Source organism: Sporothrix brasiliensis (assembly GCF_000820605.1).
Source record: "Sporothrix brasiliensis 5110 chromosome Unknown Cont21, whole genome shotgun sequence".
NCBI lineage: Eukaryota > Fungi > Ascomycota > Sordariomycetes > Ophiostomatales > Ophiostomataceae > Sporothrix > Sporothrix brasiliensis.
Genome location: NW_024467140.1, coordinates 1429309 through 1453051, shown reverse-complemented (window position 1 = coordinate 1453051; position 23743 = coordinate 1429309). Strand labels below are relative to the sequence as shown.

Here is a 23743-nt window from a genome sequence, read left to right as displayed (position 1 = left end):
CGACATCCAGTCGTCGCCTGCTGCTTTATCGGCGCAGGGACGTCCGGGTGTTGCGGCCGCCCTGCTTGAGGCGGCTGGTCCGCCAGCCCTCGTACCATTGCTCGCGGCTGGCTTCGCGCAGCTCGCCACGCCACTCCGTGAAGACGGCATCCTTGAGGCGCAAAAAGTCGCAGTGGTCTGCGTTGTTCGGATCGGCGAAGCCCCAGGGGAATTGCCGGCCAACAACACCGGGCTCATAGATATCCGGGCTGATGATCGACATTGGGATGAAGGGTGGCTCGTCGTCCTCATTGGTGTCTAGGTGCTCTGTGTCGCGTTCGCGGTTGCGACGGCCAGGCGTCGACGACAGCCGCTTGGACGACTTGGGCGTCTGCGAGGGTGGTGTGTAGGACGCACGCACTTGGCCCTGGATCGGCAGGCCGGTCTCGCCGTCCGAGAACGCAGCGACGTCCATATCGCTGTTGTCGACGGGGGTGTGGACACCACCAACCTCGGCGGCGGCCGTCTCCTCGTCGCTCTCCTCTTCGATACGGTTGGAATCGATCGTGCTTGCGCCATCGTCAAGGTCGTCCAGGCCGAGCGACTCAAGAGGGTCCAGGTTCGACCGCTTAAGGCTGTCTGCGACCGACTTCTTCAGCACGCTCATGTGCTTTGTCGTGATCGTGTCGGCCTTGGAAATGACCGGGATCACCGTGGTCTTGCCCTGCAGCGTACGCAGCACCTGCAAGTCGAGGTCCTCATCCAGCGCACCCAGCACACGTGCTTGCGGGACGTACTTCACAGGGCCGCCATTCCGGTCCACGCCGTTGCCGTTCATGTTCTGCTCGTTCTTGGATGCGGCAATGTTCCGGTCCAGGCGAGCGGGGTCGAGAACCAGGAAGACGGCGTGGATGTGTGTGTCCTGGACGCCGGGGGAGCGAACAACCTTCATCTCCTCGTTGAAGGTGTCCTCAAACTTGCTCTCGAGGAAGGCAGACATTTCGCGCAGCTGCAGGTCGACAACATTCTTCTCCAGGCCTTCCGAGTCCCACAGGGTCATGCCAATGCGCTCGCCATCAATCTCCGTCTCCAGGAAGTGGGGGACGAAGTTGCCCGACGGCGGTGCGGCGGGCACAAACTCGTCGGCGTCAAAGGTCTTTACGCGCCTCTTCGCGGGCAGGGCTAGTGAGGTCTTGAGGAATTCCAGGAAGGACGTCTTGCCAGAACCCCGAGTACCCATAATTAGGATGCTGTAAAACGCTTGGTCAGTACTTGTTTTTGCCTGTTGCCCACGAGCACCATGGACGGGAGTCACCACTTACTTGAATGGCGTCGGGTCCTTCCTCCGGCGAACGCGGCGGGGGCTGTTGATCGTGCTAATGGCGCTGCTAGCATAGCTGTAGCGGCCACGGTGGGTCATGCTCTCGGTGCGGGCATAGGGATCAACCCAGGCGCCCGAGGGAACGGGCGGCATGATGGGTACGTTGGCCACGGAGCGGCTGGGCTCCATGGAGGGACGCGGTGTGTAGTTGCTGTTGTAGTAGTCGGTGGGAGCCGCATCATGAGCGGGCTCGCCAAAGGAACTGCCTAGGTTGGGAGCCGGGGCGCCATTATAAAGGACGGGAAGACGGGGCGGGGACTTGGGGATCGCAGCCTCGCGCTGACGCTGGAGCTCTTGTTCACGCAAAGCCTGGGCCTTCTTGCCCTTCAGCTCGCCAGATTTGCTTCGCCGTAGCAACATTCCGAAACTTGAACGTCGGGCAGTGGGCGAGCTCATTCTTTGGTGCTGGTAAACGGGAAAAAGGGTTCCGGATCCACGACAAAAGTGCGAAGCGCTTTTGAGGTGGATTGTTCACGTGGAACAGAGGTACGGAACGAGGAGCAATAGAAGAAACAATTTCCCTTCAGCCAAGGGCGGAGGGCTGCCTTGCCGTAAAGATCAAGGACAAAGGTTGTATCTTATCACTGGCGTCAGTTATCCCGTGTCTTTATTTGGCACAGTTGCGTGTTGGATCTAGATGATGTTGGCAGACGGGAAGCGCTAGAACAGGAAGCGCCGTTGGTAATGGGCAGCTATTGGTACCTGATGAAATGGGCGTTGGTCGCAATGACAAAGTAATTGCCAAAGTCAGGGGCCCAAATGTTTGTCTGCTGGGACGAGCGATCAAAAAATACCGCGAGTATTGGCTCCGCGTCCAGAAATTGGTCGAGGAAGCAATTCCAAAACCGGCTTTAATGGCTGTTTAAGTGATTGACGAATATGCCTGGAAAATGTGGTAGATCCTCCAGGTGGAGAGCGGGAATCTGAGGGTCGCAGACAAGTGTCAAAGCACACAGCAAGACGGCGTAAGAGTGAATGACGAGGTGCTCTAGAAAACTCTCTTTCACGATATTTAGACGTCGGAGTCCTCCTGCTTTTTATTCGAACGAGAGTGGGGATCCTTTCTTTTCAGCGGTGGGAGCTGGTAGTCGCGGTTCGCCGTCTTGGATAATCGTCTCTTGCGTGGATGGGGGATGCAACGAGCACGTTTGGTATGTGAGACTGCCGTGCTTAATTTTGTTGATAGCTTTGTCGACAGAAGCAGAGGAAAGGGGGGACCCTAAAATGCAATACCGCGTCAGTGACAATGTAACCTTCTCCAAACTGGTCGCATTCTGTAAAGGGGTCCTAGAAGAAGCTCTAGAGAATCCGGCCGATGCGATAAGAAGGGCAAAAAAAAAAAAAAAACCAGGTCGACAAAAGAAGTGAATGGCATCGCAGCAGTAGCGGGAGGAGACCGAGTGGCAACGACGCAAGGGATCGCGGCCGTGTCTGAGACAAACGACGACTACGGAAGCTGGCACGGCAAGCTAAGTGTCAAAGTTGCGGAGAGGCACCCCCAAACATCATCTTTTGCAGCCCAGTTCTCCGTTCGTTTGCTACGGTCCTTCGTGCAGCACCGTCAAGGTCGGTGCTGCCAAACGACCGATTCGCATCATCGTCTCGATGCATCCGGCGTGTTTGTTGGGAAGCGCCAGGGTCGGCCATAGTGTCCGGGTGTACAGGAGTACAAGATGCGGCGGCAGGTGACGCTCAACCAGGAAAAGGGACCTGTCGCAGAGGGAATGGCACTTTTCCCCGGCGGGGGATTCGTAGGTTCTTTGGGATGGTGTCGAGATGTGCTGTTTGAACAGATGCACGCGTGTGGGTATTCACTCACCTTTTGTTACAAACAGGTCGATCCTTCCTGGAATGCGAAGGGGGAGCCGGTGTTCTCGTATAGAGGGTGGTGCGCCTTTCACAGAAATCGCCAAAACGGCGTAGGATGGAGAAAGTTGACGATGAGAAAGTCGACACGAGGATGGCGATGCCAAAGACAGGCAAATGAGGTGGTGGATATTGTAGGAAAAAGGGGAAAAACACAAGAGCACCTCAGATGGCCCTAAAATAAAAGGGGGGCGTTGGAATAGAGGGGAGGGCAAGAGTGCGCGGAACGAAGAGGGAAAGAGCGAAGGAGAAGACGAAGACAATACTGTGGTAGTACCGCTGTTAAAATGGGAGAGGAAGGAAGAGGAGGGCAAAGAAAGGAAGGAGCGACGCGTGAGTGGAGCTGGCGCACGATATGGAGTTGGGAGCATGGGAGCACAAGCAGCTGGGGGGCAGATCAGAGGCAAAAAGACAAGAGAGGGAGCGAGACAGAGTGTGGATGGCAGAGACAAGTGCTGGAGGGTGTGGAAAAGGAGGCGTGTACGTGGTACCCCGAACGGCAAGATGCAGATGGTCCTATTTCGGATGAGGCAGGGCGGCAAGCTTGGACGCGCTTGGAATAGGGGGCGGACGAAGGAGCGAAGTACAAGAAGGGGGCCAGAGAACTGCCCGTCGTAGCTGAACCCGGGCATCTAGATGAGATCGTGTAGGCTTGGGTGCAGGCCAATGGTGATGGCACACGGGCAGGCCTGTCGGTTTCGTTTCTGGGATGGCAGGGAGCGATCAGGCGAACAGCCCAACGAACGAGTAAACCGGGAAGACGAGAGAGCAAGAGCCATGCGCCAAAGAGTAGACAGAGTAAAGGGGACGGAAGCCAGCGTAGCAGCTACGAGTGTGTTTGCACCTTTCTGAGCATACGATTACGAGGTTGATATTGAGACGCGGAGCTGTTTCCGTTCCTTTGAGATCGCGAGTGCTTTTCCCGATACAATGAAGACTCTTTGGTCGCCGCCGCGATGGCAAGACGTTTGTCAAAAGATCGTTCTGTGTATGTACATTGACGTGCGTGACCGATGCCTTTGCTCACTCGGGAACTTGCAAGAGTTCATGGCCAGGAAACTCTGACCTGTCGCGACGAGAAGCTCACCCCTCACCATTGCATCGTAATAATTACGGGCAAAAAAAAGGGGAAGGGACATCTCGAAAATAGGGGAAGCAGGAGATTGGCAGCTCTCATTGGCCAGAATTTGTGCGCTAGGCCAGTTTGGACACCTTTGTGGATGGCAGTCGCGCGTGGGGCATCCCAAAGGTTCCTTCCTCAGTGGCTTCTGTGGCCCCTGCCCTGCCAGGAACCCGCAAAAGTGGGAAGGGTAGCGCGTGTGAAGCAAAAACGGCCGGCGCTCCTGCCTTTGAAACGAGTGGAGTCGCATGGCTATGGGGAAACGCACCTGGTAATTAATTCCAGAAGGGCAAGAAGGCGAGAAGGGCACAAGGGCACCGTCCACGGGGGAAAAGAGGGGTGCTTCAGGTTCGGCGTGCTCAGCGGCCAGCGCTAGTCTGGCGTTAGTGGGCACAATGCTAATTTACGCAGGAGCGACTACGGGCTGACTTTGTTTTCACTGTTTCCAGGGACTCGTTCCAGGCACACATCCCACCACCAAAGCATCGCCATCGCCGCATCTTCAGTCAGGGGCTACAAGGCGCCCTGTTGTCTTGTCGTTTTCTCGCCCTTGCACCCCATTGTCTCTGTGCGACGCCCGTCTTTTCGTGGACTGCTCTTTTGTCTCCTGTGGTTTGCAGCGTGCCCTGAGGCTTCAGGGGCCACTTGCCGCCGAGCCGTTCCTTGCTCTCCCTTAGTCGTACGACGGTACCTTTCTCATCCTGTCGTTTTCTTTGTCTATCTTCTCGTATTCTTCCATTGTTCTTTGTTTCATGCACTTCTTCGCACCAGAAAGCTCCACACAAGGCTTGCATCTGTGCAGCAGACGCAACGCTTCTTTCTCAATAGGAGGGTGGAGGGTTGAAGAAAACAGTTTAGGATGCGCAGCAATGCTTCGAGACACGTGCGTTTCTGCCTCCTGCCTCTCCTATCCGCTGTCCAGACCAAGGTCTACGTCTACTCCGTACGGTGCTTCTGACTGTCGCTAGATGTCTCGGGCAACGACAATGGCCCGTTCCTCTAGGTTTTCGGCGCCTCATATCCCAACCACGGCTCTTTTGGCTTGTAAGCCGGCCCCTTTTCGAGACGGTTGTCGACAGATCGTACAACGTCCCGTGCAACCGGACAACTGCAAAAGGCAAGAAGATACGCCGGCAGTTTCTTCTGCAGGTGCATGCCTCCTTTCTGGAAGACACCAGGCCGGATTGGCCCCCTTTCTTTTGCAGCAAGGAGCCGGCACTGTGGTGCCTCTTGTAGGACAAGAGCAGAGTAGAAAAGCAGAAAGCTATTCAATCGCGTCGCGCCGCACAGCTCTCTCAAGCAAGGCACCACAGAGTGGAACCGTGCGATTCAGGTGCACTCGGACCACTGCACCTAACGCGATGCAGGTTAGTAGATCCTTCAGCCGGCCGATTCTGCAGGTTGAGCAGCCATCGGGGTTGAAAGGGAAAATCGTCAAAACGGTGGTCGAAATGGCATTGTCGTGGATGTGGCTCAGGCACGGGGAGCGAACGCACGTCGTAAGTGTATCCTGCCTGAGGATGACCCAGCAAGTCCACTTGTCGATGCAAAGGCTCTTACCATCCAAAGCGAGCGACGCAGCTTCTCGGTGCAGACAAGGCAGAAAGGACATGGCGCACTGTCCCTTACCTCGTGCCGGGCTGTCGAGACCTGGACCCAGGTCTCGTCCGAGGCCCTTTTCCGCTCTTCCCTCGTTTGTGGTTCTGGTAAGAAAGTTATGTTTTGACGGCGTTAAATAAAAGAGCTACGAAGGAAGATACTGCCCCGGGGTACCTTCCTTTTTTACACGTGTGCCTTCCTCTCACGACGTCTTTGTCTCACGAACCCTTCGTCCCTTCCTTTTACGAGCGCCTTCCTTTTACCACTCGTACCTCTCTTTCCTCATTTTCAACGCCCTCCAAATCCCAACTTTGGAAGATACTGGCCCCGAGCACCTTCCTGTTTTCTCGACGCCCTCCAAATCTCAACCTTGTGGCACCCGGCTTCAAGAACAAGAAAACTTCCGCAGAGGGCCAGGTTCCAGGATCCAGGATCCAGGTTCCAGGATCGTGTTTGCCTGGCTTCTGGGGCCGCCGAATAATCTGTATGGGGCTTTTGGAGCCTCCTGCCAGAAATAGCCGGTTTCGAACCGCATGAAAACGACGGGCAGAACGTACCGATACGCGACGGACGCGGTAGAGAGGCGCTCGATTTGTTACAAGAGAGTGCAGAAGGAGCAATCACCGAACAATAAGGAAGAATCAAAGAAGGACACTGGAAAAGCTGACCGCAACAGACATCCCTGTCAAGACCATCGCGGCCGACTATTAAAAGGACAAGAGTTCCTCTCGGCCTTCTGTGCGCAAACAATACGACGTTTGCACAGACCGATCATCGTCCAATTTTGGGCTTACATATTCCTTATGAAGTAACCTGGCGTCCACCCGTGCGCCCTTGCAGCTTGTCTGATTTCTGGTACGTGACATTCTCGCGACAAAACCAGCACAGATGAAAAGTTAAAATTGTGCTGTCGGTATGATGTCAGTGGCCAATGACGGTTCCACGTCTTGTCTCAGAGTCATTGTTACTGTGCATCGTACTCGACGAATAAGAGAAGACAATACAGCCAACAAGAACCGACTTTTGAATCCTGCGTCGTACTTGTTCAATTCGATCAACTCCTACATTTGCCTCGCGGTGTCTGCGATGTCGACCTAAATTGCCTAATTTGGTAAAAAGAGGGGCCGGCCTTTGCCATCAGCGGCTTTGGGCTGCGCTTTGGTCGGGATTAGTCACGGTCTTAGCTCGCCGTCAGACGCCGAAGGGACGTCACCGAGAGGATTCTCAGAACGGGGAGAGATGCGCTTGACATGAGAGAGGTATATAAACTGGGCCATGACGTGGCCAATTTGAGAGCTTGAGCAACAGAGACACAACGCCTTGTCTCACCTGTGAACAAGAAAAGCAACAGCAAATATATACTCCGTATAAAGCATGGCCTCGTCGACTCCAACCGCTGCACCGGCCCCAGCCCGGCCTCCGTTTCCACCGTTCACGCGCGAAACGGCAGAAAAAAAGGTCAAGGCCGCTCAGGATGCCTGGAATACAAAGTGAGTACCTTTGAGGCGCGTCAGACAATGTTCGGGGTGTCCCTGCTAAGCTGTTGTGGCCAAAGGAACCCCTCGATCGTCGCCCCGGCCTACACCGAGGACTGCATCTGGCGCAACCGCGACGCGTTTTTGCAGGGCCACGCCGCGATTGTCCGGTTCCTCGAGGGCAAGTGGTCGCGCGAGAGCGGCTACCGCCTGCGCAAGGAGCTCTTTGCCTTTACCGACGACCGCATTGCCGTGCAGTTCTGGTACGAGTACTTTGTGGAAGGCAAGGACGGCAAGGGCGACGGCAAGGGCGACGGCAACGGCAAGGGCGGCGAGAAACAGTGGTACCGGTGCTATGGGCTGGAGGACTGGACGTTTGCGGCGGACGGGCGCATGCGGAAGCGCATGATGAGCGGCAACGACGTGGCGATTGCCGAGGACGAGCGCTGGTTCCGCGACGGCGTGGACGTCAACACGGTGCCCATCAGTGAGAAGCATTGGTAGGACAACATACAGACACGCAGGCGCCGCCGATGGAGAGACGCCGACATGGTGCGTCGGCACGGCCGTTTGCTGCATTCAATTGATCACTGGCATTGTATTTCTTCGTTTGGCTGCTGCCGCAGTTGAAGACGTGTAGTTATCGTGCTTGTGGTGTATTTTTCCCATAGAGCCTTGCTGTTCATGTTTACATTGAAATTACAGATAATAGGTACGAGAATAGGAAGGGCCAAGGAAAGAATGGGGGAATGGGAAAAGGCAAGTAAACAGAGTGGTCAGAGTCGGGTAGCAGGGAAAGAAAGTCGTTGAGACAGGAACATATGTTTTCTAAAGGGAGATGCTCAAACCCGAAAGCGAGACCCTTATCCGTCTACATTACAAAAAAGACGAACATCATAAATAGGAAACCGCCAATGGTAGGTAGACATGAGAAAGAAAGTGTATGAGTCAGCTGTGACATTAAAACCATGTAAGGGTGGTAGAATGAGAGACATGAAGAGAAATGAAAAAAAAGAAAAGAGGCGTAGACGAGATGAGCACAGGAGAGGTGCAGAAATGAAATGAACAGGCCAAAAGAGTGTCAAAGAGAAGGGGAAAACAGAAATTGGCAACCCTGGTTTCATTGTTGTCCGACAACGCAATAACTCCGTCCATGCAGTGAGAGGAAGTGGAAGAGACATAGGAAGAGAGGATAGAGAGCGAGAAAGAGAGAGAGAGCCCGTACAAAAGCAAGTTCCACACACCCAAAACCCGTGAATACGTTGAAAACGACGATACATTAAGCAAGACATTAGCAAGCCGTCACCTTTTCTATTTTTTTTGTTTCTTAAAAATGGTGGACGGGGCTTGTCAACAAAGTCATCAACCCTCCCTCCTCTATGCGCTGTAGAAGGCCTCAAAGAGGTAGATGACGCCAAAGATGAGGAAGGAGACGGCACCGCCCACCGTGACCACCTTCATGCTGACACGGCCGGCCAGCGCACGGCCGCCAAGCACAGCAACGCTCGTGCAGCAGGCGTGGCCGACGACGGCGCCCAGCGTCACCCACCAGTAGTCCTGGCCGGCCGCCATGGCAATCGTGGCGATCTGGCTGCGGTCGCCCCACTCGCCCAAAAAGGTCATGACAAACGTCTGCACCCAGGCGGGGCTCAGCAGCAGCGTGGCCAGGTTCGACAGCCCGCTGCCCAGCGTCTTCATCGACGAGGCGAAGCCGCTGTTGGCCGAGCCGCCCCAGCTGCCGCGGCCGCGGGGCGGCGACAGCGAGGACGAGGCGCTGTGGTTCGGGGTCGAGAAGCGCGACTGCGAGCGGGGCAGGCGTCCGTTGGATGCGCCGGCCCCACCGAGGCCCATCTCCAGCATGTCGGGCGAGAGCACACCACCGGTGCCCGCGCGGCTGCTGCGACGGCCGTTCTCGCGGGCCAAGTGCTCCTTTTCGGCCAGCTCCATCTCGACCTCCTGCATCTCGGCACCGACGCCCTCATGGGCGCCCATCGCCAGTCCCTCGCGCAGCAGCTTGCCGCCAAAGGCCAGGAAGAGGCCGGCGGCGAGGAAGTTGGTCACGCGCTTGGGAATGAGGGCGGGGACGGCGTGGCCGAGCACCGTCGACAGGATGGTCATGGTGACGAGGGCGCTGAAGGCGGCCGTGAAGACGACGACCCGGTCGTGCTTCATGGCCATCAGGGCGGCCACGAGGAAGGTCTTGTCGCCGACTTCGGAGAAGAGAATCATGGTCAGGGAGAGGAGGAAAGAGTCCGTGGGATGAATCAGAGTGGAGTCGTCGTCGCCGGCGGGCCGCGCGGGGAGCTTGGACTTGTCGGCCGGGGTCTTGACGTCGAGGTGGTCCTTCTGGGCGGAGCCGGGGAGGGGGATGGCCTTGTCGTGTGTCTTGTCGGGAAGATCAGAGGGTTTCTAAACAGAGGGGTTAGTGTTACTGGAAGAGGCTTGCCCCTGAATTGGAAAAAAAAAAAAAAAAAAAAAAAAAAAAAAAAAAAAAAAAAAAAAAAAAAGAAAAACGCAGGGGGAAAAACGTACCCCGAATCCGGACTTGTCGTTGCCGGCTGCGTCCTTGGTCTTCTCGTCCTTGCCGTCCTTGCCGTCCTTGCCGAGGCCCTGGCCGAGGATCTTCTCCTCTTCGTGGTGCGGGAGCGCCGGCACCTCCTTGGGCGTTTCGGGCGTGTTCTCGACACGCTCGCCGGTCTGGCCCTCCTTGGCCTTGCGCTGCTTGTCCTTTTCGGACACACCGCCCGTCATGCCCGTCGTGCCGTGCTTGGGAGCCACCCGGTTCTTGTCGTCCATGACGCCGTCGTTGCTCTCGGGCACCTTCTTGCCGTCAATGTACACAGAGGTCTTTTCGCTGTCTGACTTGCGCGTGTTGTCAATCTCAACAAAGGGGCCTTCGTGCGGCCGGCCGTCCTTGCCATCAAACGGGACCTCTTTCGGGGCGGTAGCCGCATCGGCCTTCTTGGCGCCACCAGCGGCCGGAGCCGCGACACCGGCGCCCGCAGCCGCAGCAGCACCAGGGCTCACAGCCGCCTCGAGAACAGCAGCGGCGCCCGATGCGGAGAGGCTGCCGACAACGGCATCGGCGGCAGCGACGGCGTCCGCCGCCGTGCCGACAGGATCGACGGCCGCCACGGGCTTCGCATCAGCGACGCCGACAGCAGCGGCAAATGATGGTGCGACGAGCAAAGGGAGGATGGCAAGGGCGAGCGCGCGCCGCCGTCGAGATGACGAGACACGATGGGCGGAAAGGTGTTGGGAGGTCCGTGATGGGGGATGCGCCGAGGAGGCGTTGTGTAAAGAAGACATTATGTTGGATGGAGGGAGGAGGGACGTTGTGAGAGTGCGCAAGGAATTGAAAGGGAGGCGGTTTGTTCTGGACCTTCTGGATCAAATGCTGCCGCTGAAGATGGCCAGGAGCAGACAAACGCTTCGAGTAGCCGTGTACGAGACCGGAAAAGGGCTCGCTTGTGAAATGCCTCGTATGGTCGACCGTCTCGTTCCAACGACGAAAAATGGCAATTCGATCGAACACTAACGTTTGTACGGGTTGGGGATGACGAAAGGTCAAAGTCGTTGGTCGTTCTTGTGCTTGGCGAACAAGCGCAATGTGACAAGACGCCTGGATTTGGTGCTTGCGCCGCACAGCGAAAGGAGAGGCAGAGAGGGACAGCCGAGAGCAGGCCAAGTCGAGTTTTGCGTTGTGGCGATGTAGTGACAGAGGAGGGACGGAATGGGGGTACCGAATGTCGAAAAGGCACGCAATTGAGCCAACAAGACAGAAAAACGCTCTAGAAAGTCTGCAAAGTGGAAGAGGGATTCGATTGCTGCCGACAAACGACGAAACGGCGATGGAGAGAATGAGAAAAAAGGTTGATCGGAAATAGGAGACACAAAAGGGGAGAGAAAAGCCAGGTGACGCTTTACGAGAGAGACAGGGAGTTGGTTCCTCTTTTGCGTTGTGCGTGGAAAACGCGTCTCTTTTCCCCCCTTTGGGCAAGAGCACAGAAAAGAGAGGGAAAGGAAAGGGAAACCGGGGGGGCAGCTTTAGCGGAGGTGGATCCGTTACAGTGGGCCTGGTACCTAAAAAAACGTTTAAGGGTGGGAAAGAACGGCAATGGCCAGGGACACAAGAAACGGCAGGTGCAACTCCTAGGGAGGGCCTCCGTCAGCGCTGCGCTGTTGGCCAGTTTTAAGAAGCAAGAAAATGCTCCAAAAACGTCTGTTCAAGGGATGGTCTCTGGCATTTGTGGCAGCACGGATACTTCTTTCCACTCTGGCGGAGGCACAGACGTGTCAAACGAGGACTGTCAGACGAGGACTGTGAGAAGACGCGCGTGCAAGCTATGAAGCCACCACGGAGATGGATGCCAGGGACGATTGTGGCGATAATGGTCGCTTGGGGCATGCAAGAAAGCAGTCCGTCGAGCCCGTCGAAGGCCCCTGGGAATGACTGGACAAGCGGTGGTGGATGGGCATCACTAATTGACACGCTGTACGCAGTTCTTTGCGCATACCTTGATGTCACGTCGAGTCTATGTTATAATGCCAATACTGGCCGTTCCTCCCCGACATATTTCTTTTTTCAACTCGTCGTATATGGCCGTTCCTTGCGGCAACACAGATCTGTCGATGTGGTCGTTTCTTGCGACGCATGATTGGCCTTTGGAATTGCACTCTTGCCTGGGTGTCCGGCCTGTCGTTGGTGAGCTTTGCCCCCTTGACGCAGGGAGGAGCGCAAAGCCAAATATTGCAATCACATTTTGCAGCCAACAAATTCGTTGCCCTTTGGCGTACGTCATACGCTGCAAGTGGATGGCTATGTGCACAGCTTTGGCCTCCCGTCTGTGGGTGCCTCGGTCTGTGTGCATTGCGCATAACCATCAAAGGTTGGTCTAGATCTCGTGTTGCCCCTTTCTCCTGTCTTACCCCTTTTTCGCGGCCGTTTACTGGACCACCTCAGATTCTTGGCCCCGGCCGTCTCACATCGCGACGCGACGAGTTGTTGGGAGTACGCGATGGGGGACTTTTTGTGTTTCTGTGTTTCTGTCTTTCTTGTTGAGCGACGATCACCACTTCTTGCCATCGCCTGTATTACTCAGCGACTTGTGCTGTACGTCGTCATTGCCATGGCTGTATGTCGTATGCTGTACGAAGTACAATGGCTCAATGGGTATGATCGCAGCGGCTCGCTTGTTCCTTCGAAGGAGTCCTCTGCCATAATGCGACATGGCATGAACCAAAAGCTTGCTTTTGGACAACGCTGCGGAGTAATACATGCTGCAGGTGGCATGTTACCAATTACGGCGGTGTATTAAATACGTCGCCGAGGCCGCGTCCGAACGACCCTGAACGTCTTGGACACAGCATGCTATTTTACGCTTGGCATGGGTTCTGACCCAGGGAACATCAATTTAAAATTAATCTGGGCGCAGCACTGCCCGCGTCGTATCCACGATGATATTCCCATTGCTTCTCCAATTCTGCACGTTGGAATTGCAATGGGCATTCCCGGTGCAGCGTCGGCCAGGGGCCCTCGTCTGGTCCTGCATGTGAACAAACGACAAAAGTAGGTCCGGGGGTTTGAGGGTCACACGAGCTGTCGAGTCAGTTAAGTTACGGCAGTGAACTGCAATACATGGTTCGTTCAAGTCCACAAGAGACCAGAGACTTCGTGCTACTGACCTGCCAGGGGAAGAATCTCGAGAGGGGAATGAAGATAAAAACTGGGGAATGGAGCATCTGATCTCGGGACGTTTTGTGGGTTTAGCCTCATCGCAATTTAACTACGCCATTCTGGCAGGCCATCGTGGCCTTGTGAATTTTATTCTCTTTTCTATTTTTGTCGTCCTGCCAATCCTTGCCCTTATAAAGCACTCCGTACTGTCTAGTACGAAGTGCAGAATTGAGTCTCATGTGTCGTGTGTCCGACTGTTCCATCAAATCTTGCACATCTGCAAGCACGGAATCTGGATGAACTGCTGCCACCGTCCCTCGTCCATGCCAGTGGAAAGCGTGTAAGATTGTTCGTCGTACGATGTACCTGCAGGTACGACTTGCAAGCTCCACCTCATTCGGGGTCAAGTCGTCGTCCCGTTACAATGTACGCTCGTCTTATTCGGCACAAAGTGATAAATTCTACAAAAATGGCCGTTTCATATTTTGTTCTCCGCAGCCTCGACATGCGCGCGAAATACACACACATGCGCAAACTAACGATAGATCGTCAGACTCCACAAGCAAGCTGTTGGGGCTCTTGATCGAACAACTAGTGAGTGACCTTGAGAGAACCGTTTTAAGAGCGTTTTCAACCTGCCCTGCCAAGCTTGCCGAGAGAATAAAAAGTGATAAGAGAGAGACAGACGAGGGCTCCACCGCAGCTTTCTTTCTGGACGGTCTCGCTCCTGGTCTCGAAGCTGACAACCCGTTGGCAAAAGGGCGTCGGAGTTTGTTGTCTTCCTCATGTACTCGACAGAGCGATCCTACACAAAGGATGACCGGATTTAGCAAGCTGCATGGGAGCGTGGGAGGGACAGGATATAGCCACTTTCCGTACGAAAAGAGCACAACAGTCTTCTGGCCGTGATCAGTCCCTCTATTCTGTACAAGCCCACACAAGATAAGAGCAAAGTGGCGCAATCCATAGCAAAGTTGGTATCTGACGTTTGTTTTGTGAAAATGTCTGTGAGTTTGTCTCGCAGTCTGTCTCCCTGGTCCTACTGCAACGATCGTCCTTGTCCGCGCTTCCCGTTCCGAGAATGGCGCACTTTGTTCACATCGTTAGTCTCCGCAGAGTATGTCGTACTACAGAGTAATTACGCATTAAGCTACTGAGCTACTGAACTACTGAGCTACTGTTTTGGAGCTACGAAGTACACTTTTTGACGGCCAAGTACCAAACTCTCTTTCACTTTCACTTCTTTTTCTTCGTAAGACAATATTGGGCGTACAAAGACGTCCTGGCCTAGGACCAAGATGTGATACGGAGTATGTCGAATGCCGTACGGCATGGAGATCGTTTGGGACTGCTATGTGCTGCCGATGGATCACACTACAGAATGAACACAAAAGAAGAAGGCATTCGGTCATTGGCATTATACATTGTATATTTTTTATAATACAAGAAGGTCAAAGAAACAAACCAGACAGGAGACGCGCAGGAATCTTGTTATCATCGTCATGCCTGTGAAAAGTATGCCGCAGATTTATTGCGTTGACGGCATTGATTACTCTGGGGCCGTCCGGAACCCAGGACTCCACGATTCCCCAAACCAGAAACTCCCCGTCTCGCCTCGTCCCTTCTCAATATAAACCATTTCCGTCCGCCTAGAGCCTCAATTTGACGGACCGCTGAGTGGCCAGTGTTTGTCTTCTTCGGCGTTTCCCCTCACTCCATTTGCTCCGTCGTCGGACCGCTGCGTATCTCGTTGCTGTCCCTGGGAGGATTTTCTGTCATTTTTGCCCTCACAACGTCCTTTGCCGCATGCCATTGGATGCTTCTCAGCCTTTGTTGCATCTAGTCGCCGTTCGAAATAGCCAATGCACATTCTCCGTGCCGTTGTTTCCCTGTCTGATGTGCAGTTGCTGAGGGTTATCGCAACCAACTAGCAAATGCAGCCATCATCCTCTTCTGCGTTATGGTTTCTTGTGCCGCCCGCCTTGCCGCGACCAACAAGAACGCAAGAGGTGAGAGGTCTTCTGCACCTTCTACCATCTGCATCGCCTGCATCGCCTGCATTGTCCGCATCGTCTGCAACTTATGTATGTTTTTCTTTCGTTCTTTTCGTGCGTCCTTGCAACATCGTTTTGCACCCCTGGTCCCATCATCTGTCCTTCCCCTCCACTCTTTTCCGTCCCTCCCCCACCTACCTATTGACCCCTGCTGTTCCCCTCTTCTCCTGTGTCGTTCTTCGCTTCCTCGTCCCTCTTTTGCTCCTTCCAAAAGCCACAATTCAATATTCTGGGGCTCCATTTCGTTTCTGAGAGTTGGTTTGTTGCTTCTGTCTGTTCGCCACGGCCATAGGCTGTAGACCTGGACCAAGACCCGTAGTAAGGCCTTTGCATGTGCAAAGTATATGTCGTCTGCGGAGCTCTGCAAAGTCAATGTGCGAGTAAGATTTCCGTGCAAAATAAGATCGAGGCAACTTCAGAGACAGTCGGTGCAAAGTACGGGTCGAAAGCCGACGCATGTTCGCCGTGACAGGCAGACAAATCCACCCGTAAACCGGACGTCTCCAACATCAACGCACTCGGCTGCATTCACGGCTGGGTTGACGAGCCGAGCGGCCTGAAGAGTCGGCCGGGTGGGGTTGGCGACAGGAAGGGGGTGTGGGACACGAGCAATCCAGGGCCTGGCCTGACGAACCAGCGTCAGGGATGTGGGTATGCATGTGTGCATTTGCACGAGTGCGTGCTCTGCGGCCCTGTGTGTGCAACCATGGGTGCCAGTGTGTGTTGTGTTCTGTGGAGACATGCAGCAAGCTGCACGACTGTGTGTGTGTGTGTGTGTCTGTCTGTCTGTCTGCGCGAGTCTACGTGTGCGAGTATGTGTGTCTTCAAAGGTTGTTCGACGGACGAGCTGTCCAGGCACTCTGTACGTAATACGACGTACTTTCTGCCGACTGGACAGCAGTCCAGTCTGCCGTGTCTGGGACGTGTGTCTCGACAATATTCCGTAGAAATGTCCCCATTCTTTGGTTCTAGCCCTGCGTTCCACAAGGTACGAAGGTACTTGCTGGTTGTCGAGAAACGCTGCGTTGTCAGAGCTGGTTGGGAACCGTCGTTGTTCGAGGCCATTGCTCAGACAGCCCCGAGACGCATCTAGCCCAATGGAGTGACGACAAAAGAATAGAAACATAATAATAAAGCGTCTGCAGCTGGGACTCTCGTTGGAGGTGCGCCATGCATTGGGAAAGAGGAAAGAGGGTGGTGGCCTGGTAACGCACCAGCGTCAGTTGCTTTGCTCTCAATCGTCCATCGCTCTTGCCCTCGTTGCTCTTGCAGAAACAAAACCGCCGCCCTCCGTTGCTCCTTCCTCTTTTTCTCCTTCGCTCCTTCCTTTTCACTCTCGTTTCACGTCTTCGTTCGTTTGCAGGTACACATAAATAAATCCAATTCGACTCGGACCAAAAATTTCCTCTTCTTCTCTCTCTCTTCCTCTTACATCCTCAACAAGATCGGCACCTTTCCAACCAAGCTAGAGCTGCATTACCACACTGCACACTAACCTACTTCCTATCTCACTGTATGTCAATGCCAATCGCCTTCCTCTTCTCTACTGCTTTGCCTCAGCACGCGAAAGCACGACTTCTAACTCGATTCAATAGTCGACAGTCGACAGACTCACAATCCAAAAACCACACGTCTTTTGCCTCTTACCGTTGACCCACGGCTTCAACTCTGCGCTTTCCCCCCCTCCCTTCCTAGCAGTGTCGAGACAAACCATCACGACCGACAGCTCACCATGGAGTCTCAGTTCCACGCTTTCTACCAAGTCTCTGCACAGAGCATTGTCGACAAGGCTGCCTCGAAGAAGGGCCAGACCGGCTCGAGCAGCAGCTCCGGCTCCGGCTCCGGCTCTGGTTCCGGCTCCGGCACCGGCAGCACTGACACGTCCCACACGTTCTCGGAGAAGTCCTCTGCGTACACGACGTCGTCGGGCCAGACTGGAAAAAAGTAGGCCATGGACTGCCACCCCGATGAAAAGCAAACCTCGGAACGGACCAGGGACCATGAATCGGCATGGGGAAGACCCTGCTCCGGTGCTCGGGCGAACCGCTGAAGAATCGGGAGCTTGGCTGTTGTTTTTCTAACAAGTCGCACTTGGGGAGGAGCAGCAGCCAGCAAAATCCATGCAAACCCCGACGGACCGGTGCGACTGACATATCACTTTGACACGTCAGAGCCACCCTGTCTGGGTCTTACTTCCTTTGTTTATCTCTTGTTCCATTCGTTTTGTCTCCTTCTCTTTTGCATCTAGGGCCACGACCTTTTCTTTTGTTTCGCTATCTGTGGTTTTTCGGACCGGATATTGCTTTCAAGCTTGACTAGGGATATTTTTTTTTGCGATTCTGCGCCAGAATGTTTGGGCTTCCCAGCACTGCCCCGTCTTTTGAGGACCAGGCTGTTGGCGATATACCTCAACCCTATGCTTTTATGACCAGGGAAGGATCATGGACGGGACTATTGCGAACCAAATAGTTTTGTTTTTCTTTTATGCTTTTTTTTCTTTTCCGTGCAGCGATTGCAATTCGGTTTGCAAAAAGGGGACATTGGAAAAGGGAACAAAGTCGGGAACATGGGCGGGCAGGCAGGTTTTGCTTTGAAAGGTTTTGTGGACTTTTTCGACCACCGAGCGCTATAGGCCTTTTCTCCTCAATTTCCATTCACTTTCTCCTTCTCTCAACCTTTTTGTTTCGATTTGCTTCTCTGTTGCCACAACACAACGGCGACCCTTTCGGCTTCCATGGCAATAATCTCTAGTCTAATAACCTATTGACGGCTATCACAAGTCTGCTTTTTCGTCAGTGTGTACCTCCTCGTGCATGTATGTCGTACTAATTGCTGGATTCCCCTAGACCTCTCTCCTCCTCGACTACCGTAGCCACTTGACTACCGTAGCCAGCTCGCTAGGCCTAGATCCATCAAGACAGCAACTAAATTGGTGCGCTGGAACCAAAGACGGGAGACCAAAAGTTAGTAGGCGATCATTGCGCAAACAGCTGTTTATTTTGGGCGGGCCGTCCCACAAATGGGTGATCGCCCCCTGCTCGTTCTTGGAGGCCAGCGTTGAGTTGAGGGCGAAGTGAGAACGGGGGTAAGGGGTCTTGGACTTGGTCTAGGTCTAGCTAGGTCTATAGGTCTATAGGTCTAGGTCTAGGTCGAGGCCAGGCCGTCATTCAAGTCAGAATCATCCAGGGTGGATTTTTGGCCATTTGTGTTTCCATCAACACTATACGCACACACACAAACGCACAATCCTGCCACATGTCCCATTCCACGCAAAAGCAAGCCACGCCACGAACCATGCTCCATACTTTGTGCTGAATACGTCAAAAAGGCCTGCAGGACCCCGTGTTTCGTGGACCGCAGAAAGAATGGGACAGTGGGTGTACGGCATGTCGAGTTTGACAAACGTACAACAACAAAAAACCGGTTGTGGTTACATTAGTGGGGGTTGCCATGGAACAGAGCGAGGAGCGCATGACAAATGGAGTGGGGTAAAAGAGCAACAGAATTAGACATACTGACAAAAATATTGAAAATGACAAACGGCAAAAGTGACAGCTGGCATCCGCACATAGTTTGTGTCGCCGTCGCACTGTATCTGGATTGGGGGATAAGATACCACGATGACAACACTGTGGAGACTGGCAATGCTTCTTTAACTCTGTTCGGCGGCCAACGTTGCATGGAGACTACGATCCGATCAAAGGGCACGATCATGTCAACTTTATCTTTGGGTGTAAGAATAAGGTTCGATTTGCTTTCCTGCATAGGAGTAATCAATAAACTTTTGCGAACTATCCTCGCAGCGGACTGGCAGATGAAATAAAACGGATGAGTGTGCCCCCTCTTGGGCAACTGGTGTAGCTCGAGCCTTTGTCGGCGTTACATGAATGCGTTGAGGCCAGTGGCCGTTACAGGATTGTGGGGAGAGAATCATACAGACCATGATTCAAGCTCAAGTTCATAGCGAACGGGCAGAACAGAAAAGAAATTAGAAAAAAGACAAACCCGAATTAGAATGCGCAAGCGTACAGAGTGCGAAGCCGTGACAAACCCAGAGGGCGACGCAAATGTGGCGGCGGAACAAGCAATAGCAGGTAGCCGTGTGGTGGAGAAAACGATCAAGGTAGAAAGAACTAAGCGACCCTGGGGAAAGACGAAAAGGGCAAATAAGTATATGGGTATAATACAAACAAACGTCCGTAGGGTGCAGGATCAAGAAGCCGTGGAAAAACCGGCGGGGAATAAAGAAAGAAGCAGCAAAAACATAGAAAAGGCAAGAGTCCATGAAGTCCGTATCCACGTAAATCCACGTAAAGAGTTCCTCGATAACATGGCAAATGAGTGCCTGCTATCACAATAAAAAAGGCATAGCAAAAAGCCTGGGTATGAAAACGATCAAGAAGAAACAACGTCCGAAAGGACTGGGGTAGAAAGTCATCGAGAGAAAGGAAAAGCCACATAGAAATGGAGCAGAGGAAGGGGCACAGAAGAAAAGGGAATAAATAGCAGAGTCCGTTCAAAACAAGAAAAGAAAAGAGAAAAGCAAATCCGTCGCAGTCCTGTGCGTTCCCTAGAACCAGCCCGTCTGGTCGTTCCGTGTTCCATTGTCCATAACGCCTGCGCAAGTGTGCGCCCGTTTTTGTGTGTTTCGAGGGTGACAAGCCGAGTCTTGTCTCCTGCTTGCGGCTTGGTGATGCGATCATTCATTCATACATGTTGTACATATGGGGGTGAGGAGAGCTGGAGCTGTCCGAGCGGGCTGCTGCTCTACCACCCCTTGGCATGGTAGCCGTGGGCAAAGTTGTAGCACTCGTCTTTGGCCAGCTCCGCTGCGAGGTCGACCTCGGGAAGAGAAGGCTGGTCGCGGAACCCGTTGTGCTCCCGCGCCTTTCCTTTGCCCTTGCCGACGTAGACGTCGTCAAGGCTGTGCATGTGGAAGGTTCTCTGCGCGACACTAGGTGCAGAGCGTGTTCGATGGATCGGCGGGGGTGAGAGCGCTGTCACACAGACGTCTTCGTCCTTTGCGATGACTGTCAGGGGTACGCCCGTCGACGGTCCAGCTTGCGTGCTTCCAGCGAGGCGGCGGCGAGGGGGACCATAGTGGTTGAAGCGGTGACGGGAGTTGTTCTCCTCCAGAATGTGACCGTGCAGGGACGAGCTAAGTTCGGCGCCCAGCAAATGGCTGCTAGCCGATCGGACAAGGGCGGGACGCATAGTGATGCCGTGTTTGCCGGGGATGGTCAAGATGCCAGTGGCATTGATAATAGCTTGAAGGCTGCTGTTGCCAAACGGCTGGAAGGAGCCCACAGTCCCCATGATGCGAGCAATAGCGCCGCCATGTGTCGTTGTCGCCGACGACGTCTCGGGCGACGTGCTGGGAGCGGTACCGGGAGCGCTAATGGGCGCCGAGCCAGACGAGGAGCCAGCCCCGGATACCGTGTTGATGGACGAGGAGGCTGAGGTGCTGGACAGGGCCGTAGCCACCGCTGTCGCCATCGAGACCATTGCCGTCGATGGCGACATGGGAGGCGTTAGGGCGTTGGGCCGTGATGTGGATGTGGTAGACATGTACCGCGTGGCCAGCAGTGAATGGGGCGTCGAGGGAGGAACCGGAGGCGGCTCATGAGGCGATTGAGCACCGATGAAGGGGGGCGTCAGAGGGGGGGTCACCGGGCCTGGGTGGCACCGCAGAGGATTCGGGAGGCCACCCTCGTTTCCCAAGCCAAAAGGCGAGCCGTGAGGAGCGGCAAGCGCAGCCTCGCTGCTCCGACGGCTGCTCGAGGCACTGCCAGCGAGGCTGTTGTTGCGAGAAGCAGCATCAGCGGCAGCCGTCTCTTCGGCGTAGCGGCGAAGCTGAACACTGAGGTTCGAGACGAGAGATCCATCGGGATTGCGGGCGTGCTTCACAGGGATGCCAACAATGATCAAACGACCCTTTGCGTCGTAGAGCTGCGAGGCGTCCATCTCGGCGGCCAGCTTTTTTGAGCGAATGTAGCGCTGGTACTTGCTCGGAATCTGCACCTGGCCGCGGCGGACGGCGACGGCAGTCTTGATAATGGCAGTACCGTCGGCGTTGTAGGACATGCCGGTTTCGTCCTCCCAGTCCTCGTCAGAGTTAGCAATCGCGCACGAGGAGTCGTCCGGCTTCCGGTCCTTCATTTCGTCGTCGTCCGAGTCCGTGATGGCACTCTCTTCGTCGCTGTTAACAACGGGGCCGATCACGTCGTCGATGGTTGTGGTTTGGTTGTCGCTGTCGCTGTTGTCGCCAGTCGACGCAGTCTTGCAAAATTCATTGTTGTCGGCATCCGCATTGCCATCGTCGACACAGTAAACGTCGACATGGCCAACACGACTGGGGAAATGTCCTTCCTTGTCACCCACGGGCATGCGAAGCCGCGAGGTGAAAGCCGTCAGCGTGGCCGGAACAAAAGCGCTGGAAAGCTTATCCTCGACGCTTCGGTACGGCCGTTCGCCCTCGAGGGGCAGCGCTGCCTCTTTGATGATCAGCGCATCGAGCTCTGGATTCATGTATGCGCGCATGGCTGTCAACGTTTTGACATCCATGGCGGCAGCTGGTGAGGATGTCGACGCGTGTTCTCTATCTTGCGTCTTGTTTTGATGGTTTATTTTGCTGCGGCAGTGCTGAAAGTGAAAAGGAAGTGATTTGTTTTGATGTGTTTCCGATGTTTTGTGACTGGGGTGTCAAAAAGGCAGCGTCAACGGGCGATGGCAACGAGTGAATGGGCGAACGATACGTGAAGAGAGAGAAATAGAAAAAAAGACGACGAGTCCACGCTGTCCAGATCAACGTCGCGAGATGGGAACTTGGAGATGATAAAAGGGCAGTCGTCCGATGGAGGTCCAGTCTCTCTGCAAGAGAAAACGGGAGCACTTCGAGGCGGGCGACGTGGAGAGGGCAGGACAGGGGGTCAACGAGAGCTGGGAAACAGTGGCCTCGAGCGCACTTTGTTGATCAGTGTCAGAATCAAAAGAAAGTTGCAGATCTGCTGGGGCGTGAAAATACTAGGAGGTAAATTGTGTGAAGGAGGGCCGGAGAAGAATACTGTGGTGGATCTGTGTGGAAACCCGGAAGCTAGTACCTGCAGTTTGCTACAATAAAAAAGAAGGGAAAGTGCGAGCTGCCTGGGAAGGAAACAATAGTCCAGGTTTTCACCCGGGGAGACAAAGATATAATATTTTGCTCGGGGGGCTGGGGAGGGAGCAAACGACAAAGTTGGAAAGAGCGAACGAGCGTGTCTGATAAGGAAGGAGCGACCGTGTATGAAGCGACAAAGACAACAAGATGGCGACGGGCAGCTCCAGGACAGTGGGAAGGCGCGTTTATGATACAAAACGGAAGGAGCAACACGCCACGTTGAGGGGTTCTGGCCCGCAAAAGGAGGAAAGAAGAGAAAAAAAAGAAAGAAAACGGAGAAAGGAAGAAAAACAAAGCAAAATACAAAACAGGATCTGAGGTTGCCCGAAAGACAACACACAAGCAGTACAGTAAGACGGCGAGAGACATTGAACAGCTCGTGCATGCAATACGCAAAACAAGAAAAGAAAGAGGTGGCAACAGGAATGCAGGGAGTCTGTGGTTTGACTTCTTGTCTCGCAGCTCCTTTGGTCTGGCCTTCTTCCCATCAAGTGAACATGGAGTACTCTCAGCTTTCAGGGCAGTATTGCAAGAAACTGCGTGGGGGTGAATCCGTCGCCATTTGTCAAGGAGAAGAGTGGAAAAGGTAGTGAAACAAAAAAAGTCACAATATTTGATTTTATTCTCACTCTGTCATCTTCAGAAAAAAGAAGAAAAAATGAGATATTACAATAATGAGAAGTATTTGGGCAGCTCTTATTAGACACGCTGAAGCAAGGGAGGCATGGAGAGGGTCAAGGTATTGGGAAAACGAGAGGGATACAAAGCATGCTCAGTGAAAGTAATTTGACTGGCTCACTGGTGCTTACAGAAGCCACATTTTCTGTCAGTTTTTCGAATTTTACTTTACGACAAGCTCTCGTAATACGGTGGCTTTTGCCTCCTTTTAACTTTCTTTTTTTATTCATGTCCCGTTTCCTTGACCACTCCACCTCGTCGCCCACGTTCAGGTTTCTTTCTTTTCCGACACGCTGGTACCGCGCCTCCATAGTTCCGGAATTTGTATAACCTTGGGTGATGGGTAAGTGTAGGAAGCTACCTTTTGTTTTTGTTTTTTGCTGCTTTCTTGGGCTTTGCTAAAGGCAAAAGGGTATTGTCCGTCTCCATGTCACGGTTTTAAGAAAGAGACGCCCAGCTGTCTGAAGCCTTCATTTTTATTCGGCCACTATTTCACCTCTGTCACTTTTCACCCCATTTCTCGAGTCCTTGTTGACAATGCCCATTTTTGTTTTTATTTCCGCCTGGGACTCATGTCGCAGCGTACCCCCCCTCCCCCTCCCCCTTTGCCTCTCCTCCATTTCCCCACACCACCATGCACACAAGACAGTCTATCTCATCCCTTGGCCTGGCCACACTAGCTCCCGGCTTCGAGCCGCGGAAGCACCGACCCCTGCAACCCAGAACCAGGTGCACCATCCCCTTGGTTTTCATTGGGG

At 54.0% G+C, this 23743-nt stretch overlaps 5 protein-coding genes across 5 annotated transcripts; 2 read left to right on the top strand and 3 right to left on the bottom strand.

The window, feature by feature from the left end:
* Window positions 1–25: 25 nt before the first annotated feature.
* On the bottom strand, window positions 26–1720 carry SPBR_04895 (uncharacterized protein; the record flags this gene model as incomplete). Its single annotated transcript, XM_040763172.1, has 2 exons — window positions 26–1229; window positions 1302–1720. The coding sequence occupies 2 exons, from the start codon at window positions 1718–1720 to the stop codon at window positions 26–28; spliced, it is 1623 nt and encodes a 540-aa protein (XP_040615449.1).
* A 5599-nt stretch (window positions 1721–7319) lies between these two features.
* On the top strand, window positions 7320–7924 carry SPBR_05335 (uncharacterized protein; the record flags this gene model as incomplete). The annotated part of the gene is made up of 2 exons (XM_040763612.1): window positions 7320–7435; window positions 7501–7924. The coding sequence occupies 2 exons, from the start codon at window positions 7320–7322 to the stop codon at window positions 7922–7924; spliced, it is 540 nt and encodes a 179-aa protein (XP_040615448.1).
* An 873-nt stretch (window positions 7925–8797) lies between these two features.
* Window positions 8798–10729, bottom strand: SPBR_04812 (uncharacterized protein; the record flags this gene model as incomplete). Its single annotated transcript, XM_040763089.1, has 2 exons — window positions 8798–9829; window positions 9953–10729. 2 exons carry the CDS (start codon window positions 10727–10729, stop codon window positions 8798–8800), a joined length of 1809 nt encoding a protein of 602 aa, XP_040615447.1.
* Window positions 10730–16883: 6154 nt separating this feature from the next.
* On the top strand, window positions 16884–17099 carry SPBR_05446 (uncharacterized protein; the record flags this gene model as incomplete). Its single annotated transcript, XM_040763721.1, has 1 exon — window positions 16884–17099. One exon carries the CDS (start codon window positions 16884–16886, stop codon window positions 17097–17099), a length of 216 nt encoding a protein of 71 aa, XP_040615446.1.
* A 2819-nt stretch (window positions 17100–19918) lies between these two features.
* On the bottom strand, window positions 19919–21715 carry SPBR_04853 (uncharacterized protein; the record flags this gene model as incomplete). Its single annotated transcript, XM_040763130.1, has 1 exon — window positions 19919–21715. The coding sequence occupies one exon, from the start codon at window positions 21713–21715 to the stop codon at window positions 19919–19921; it is 1797 nt and encodes a 598-aa protein (XP_040615445.1).
* Window positions 21716–23743: the final 2028 nt, after the last annotated feature.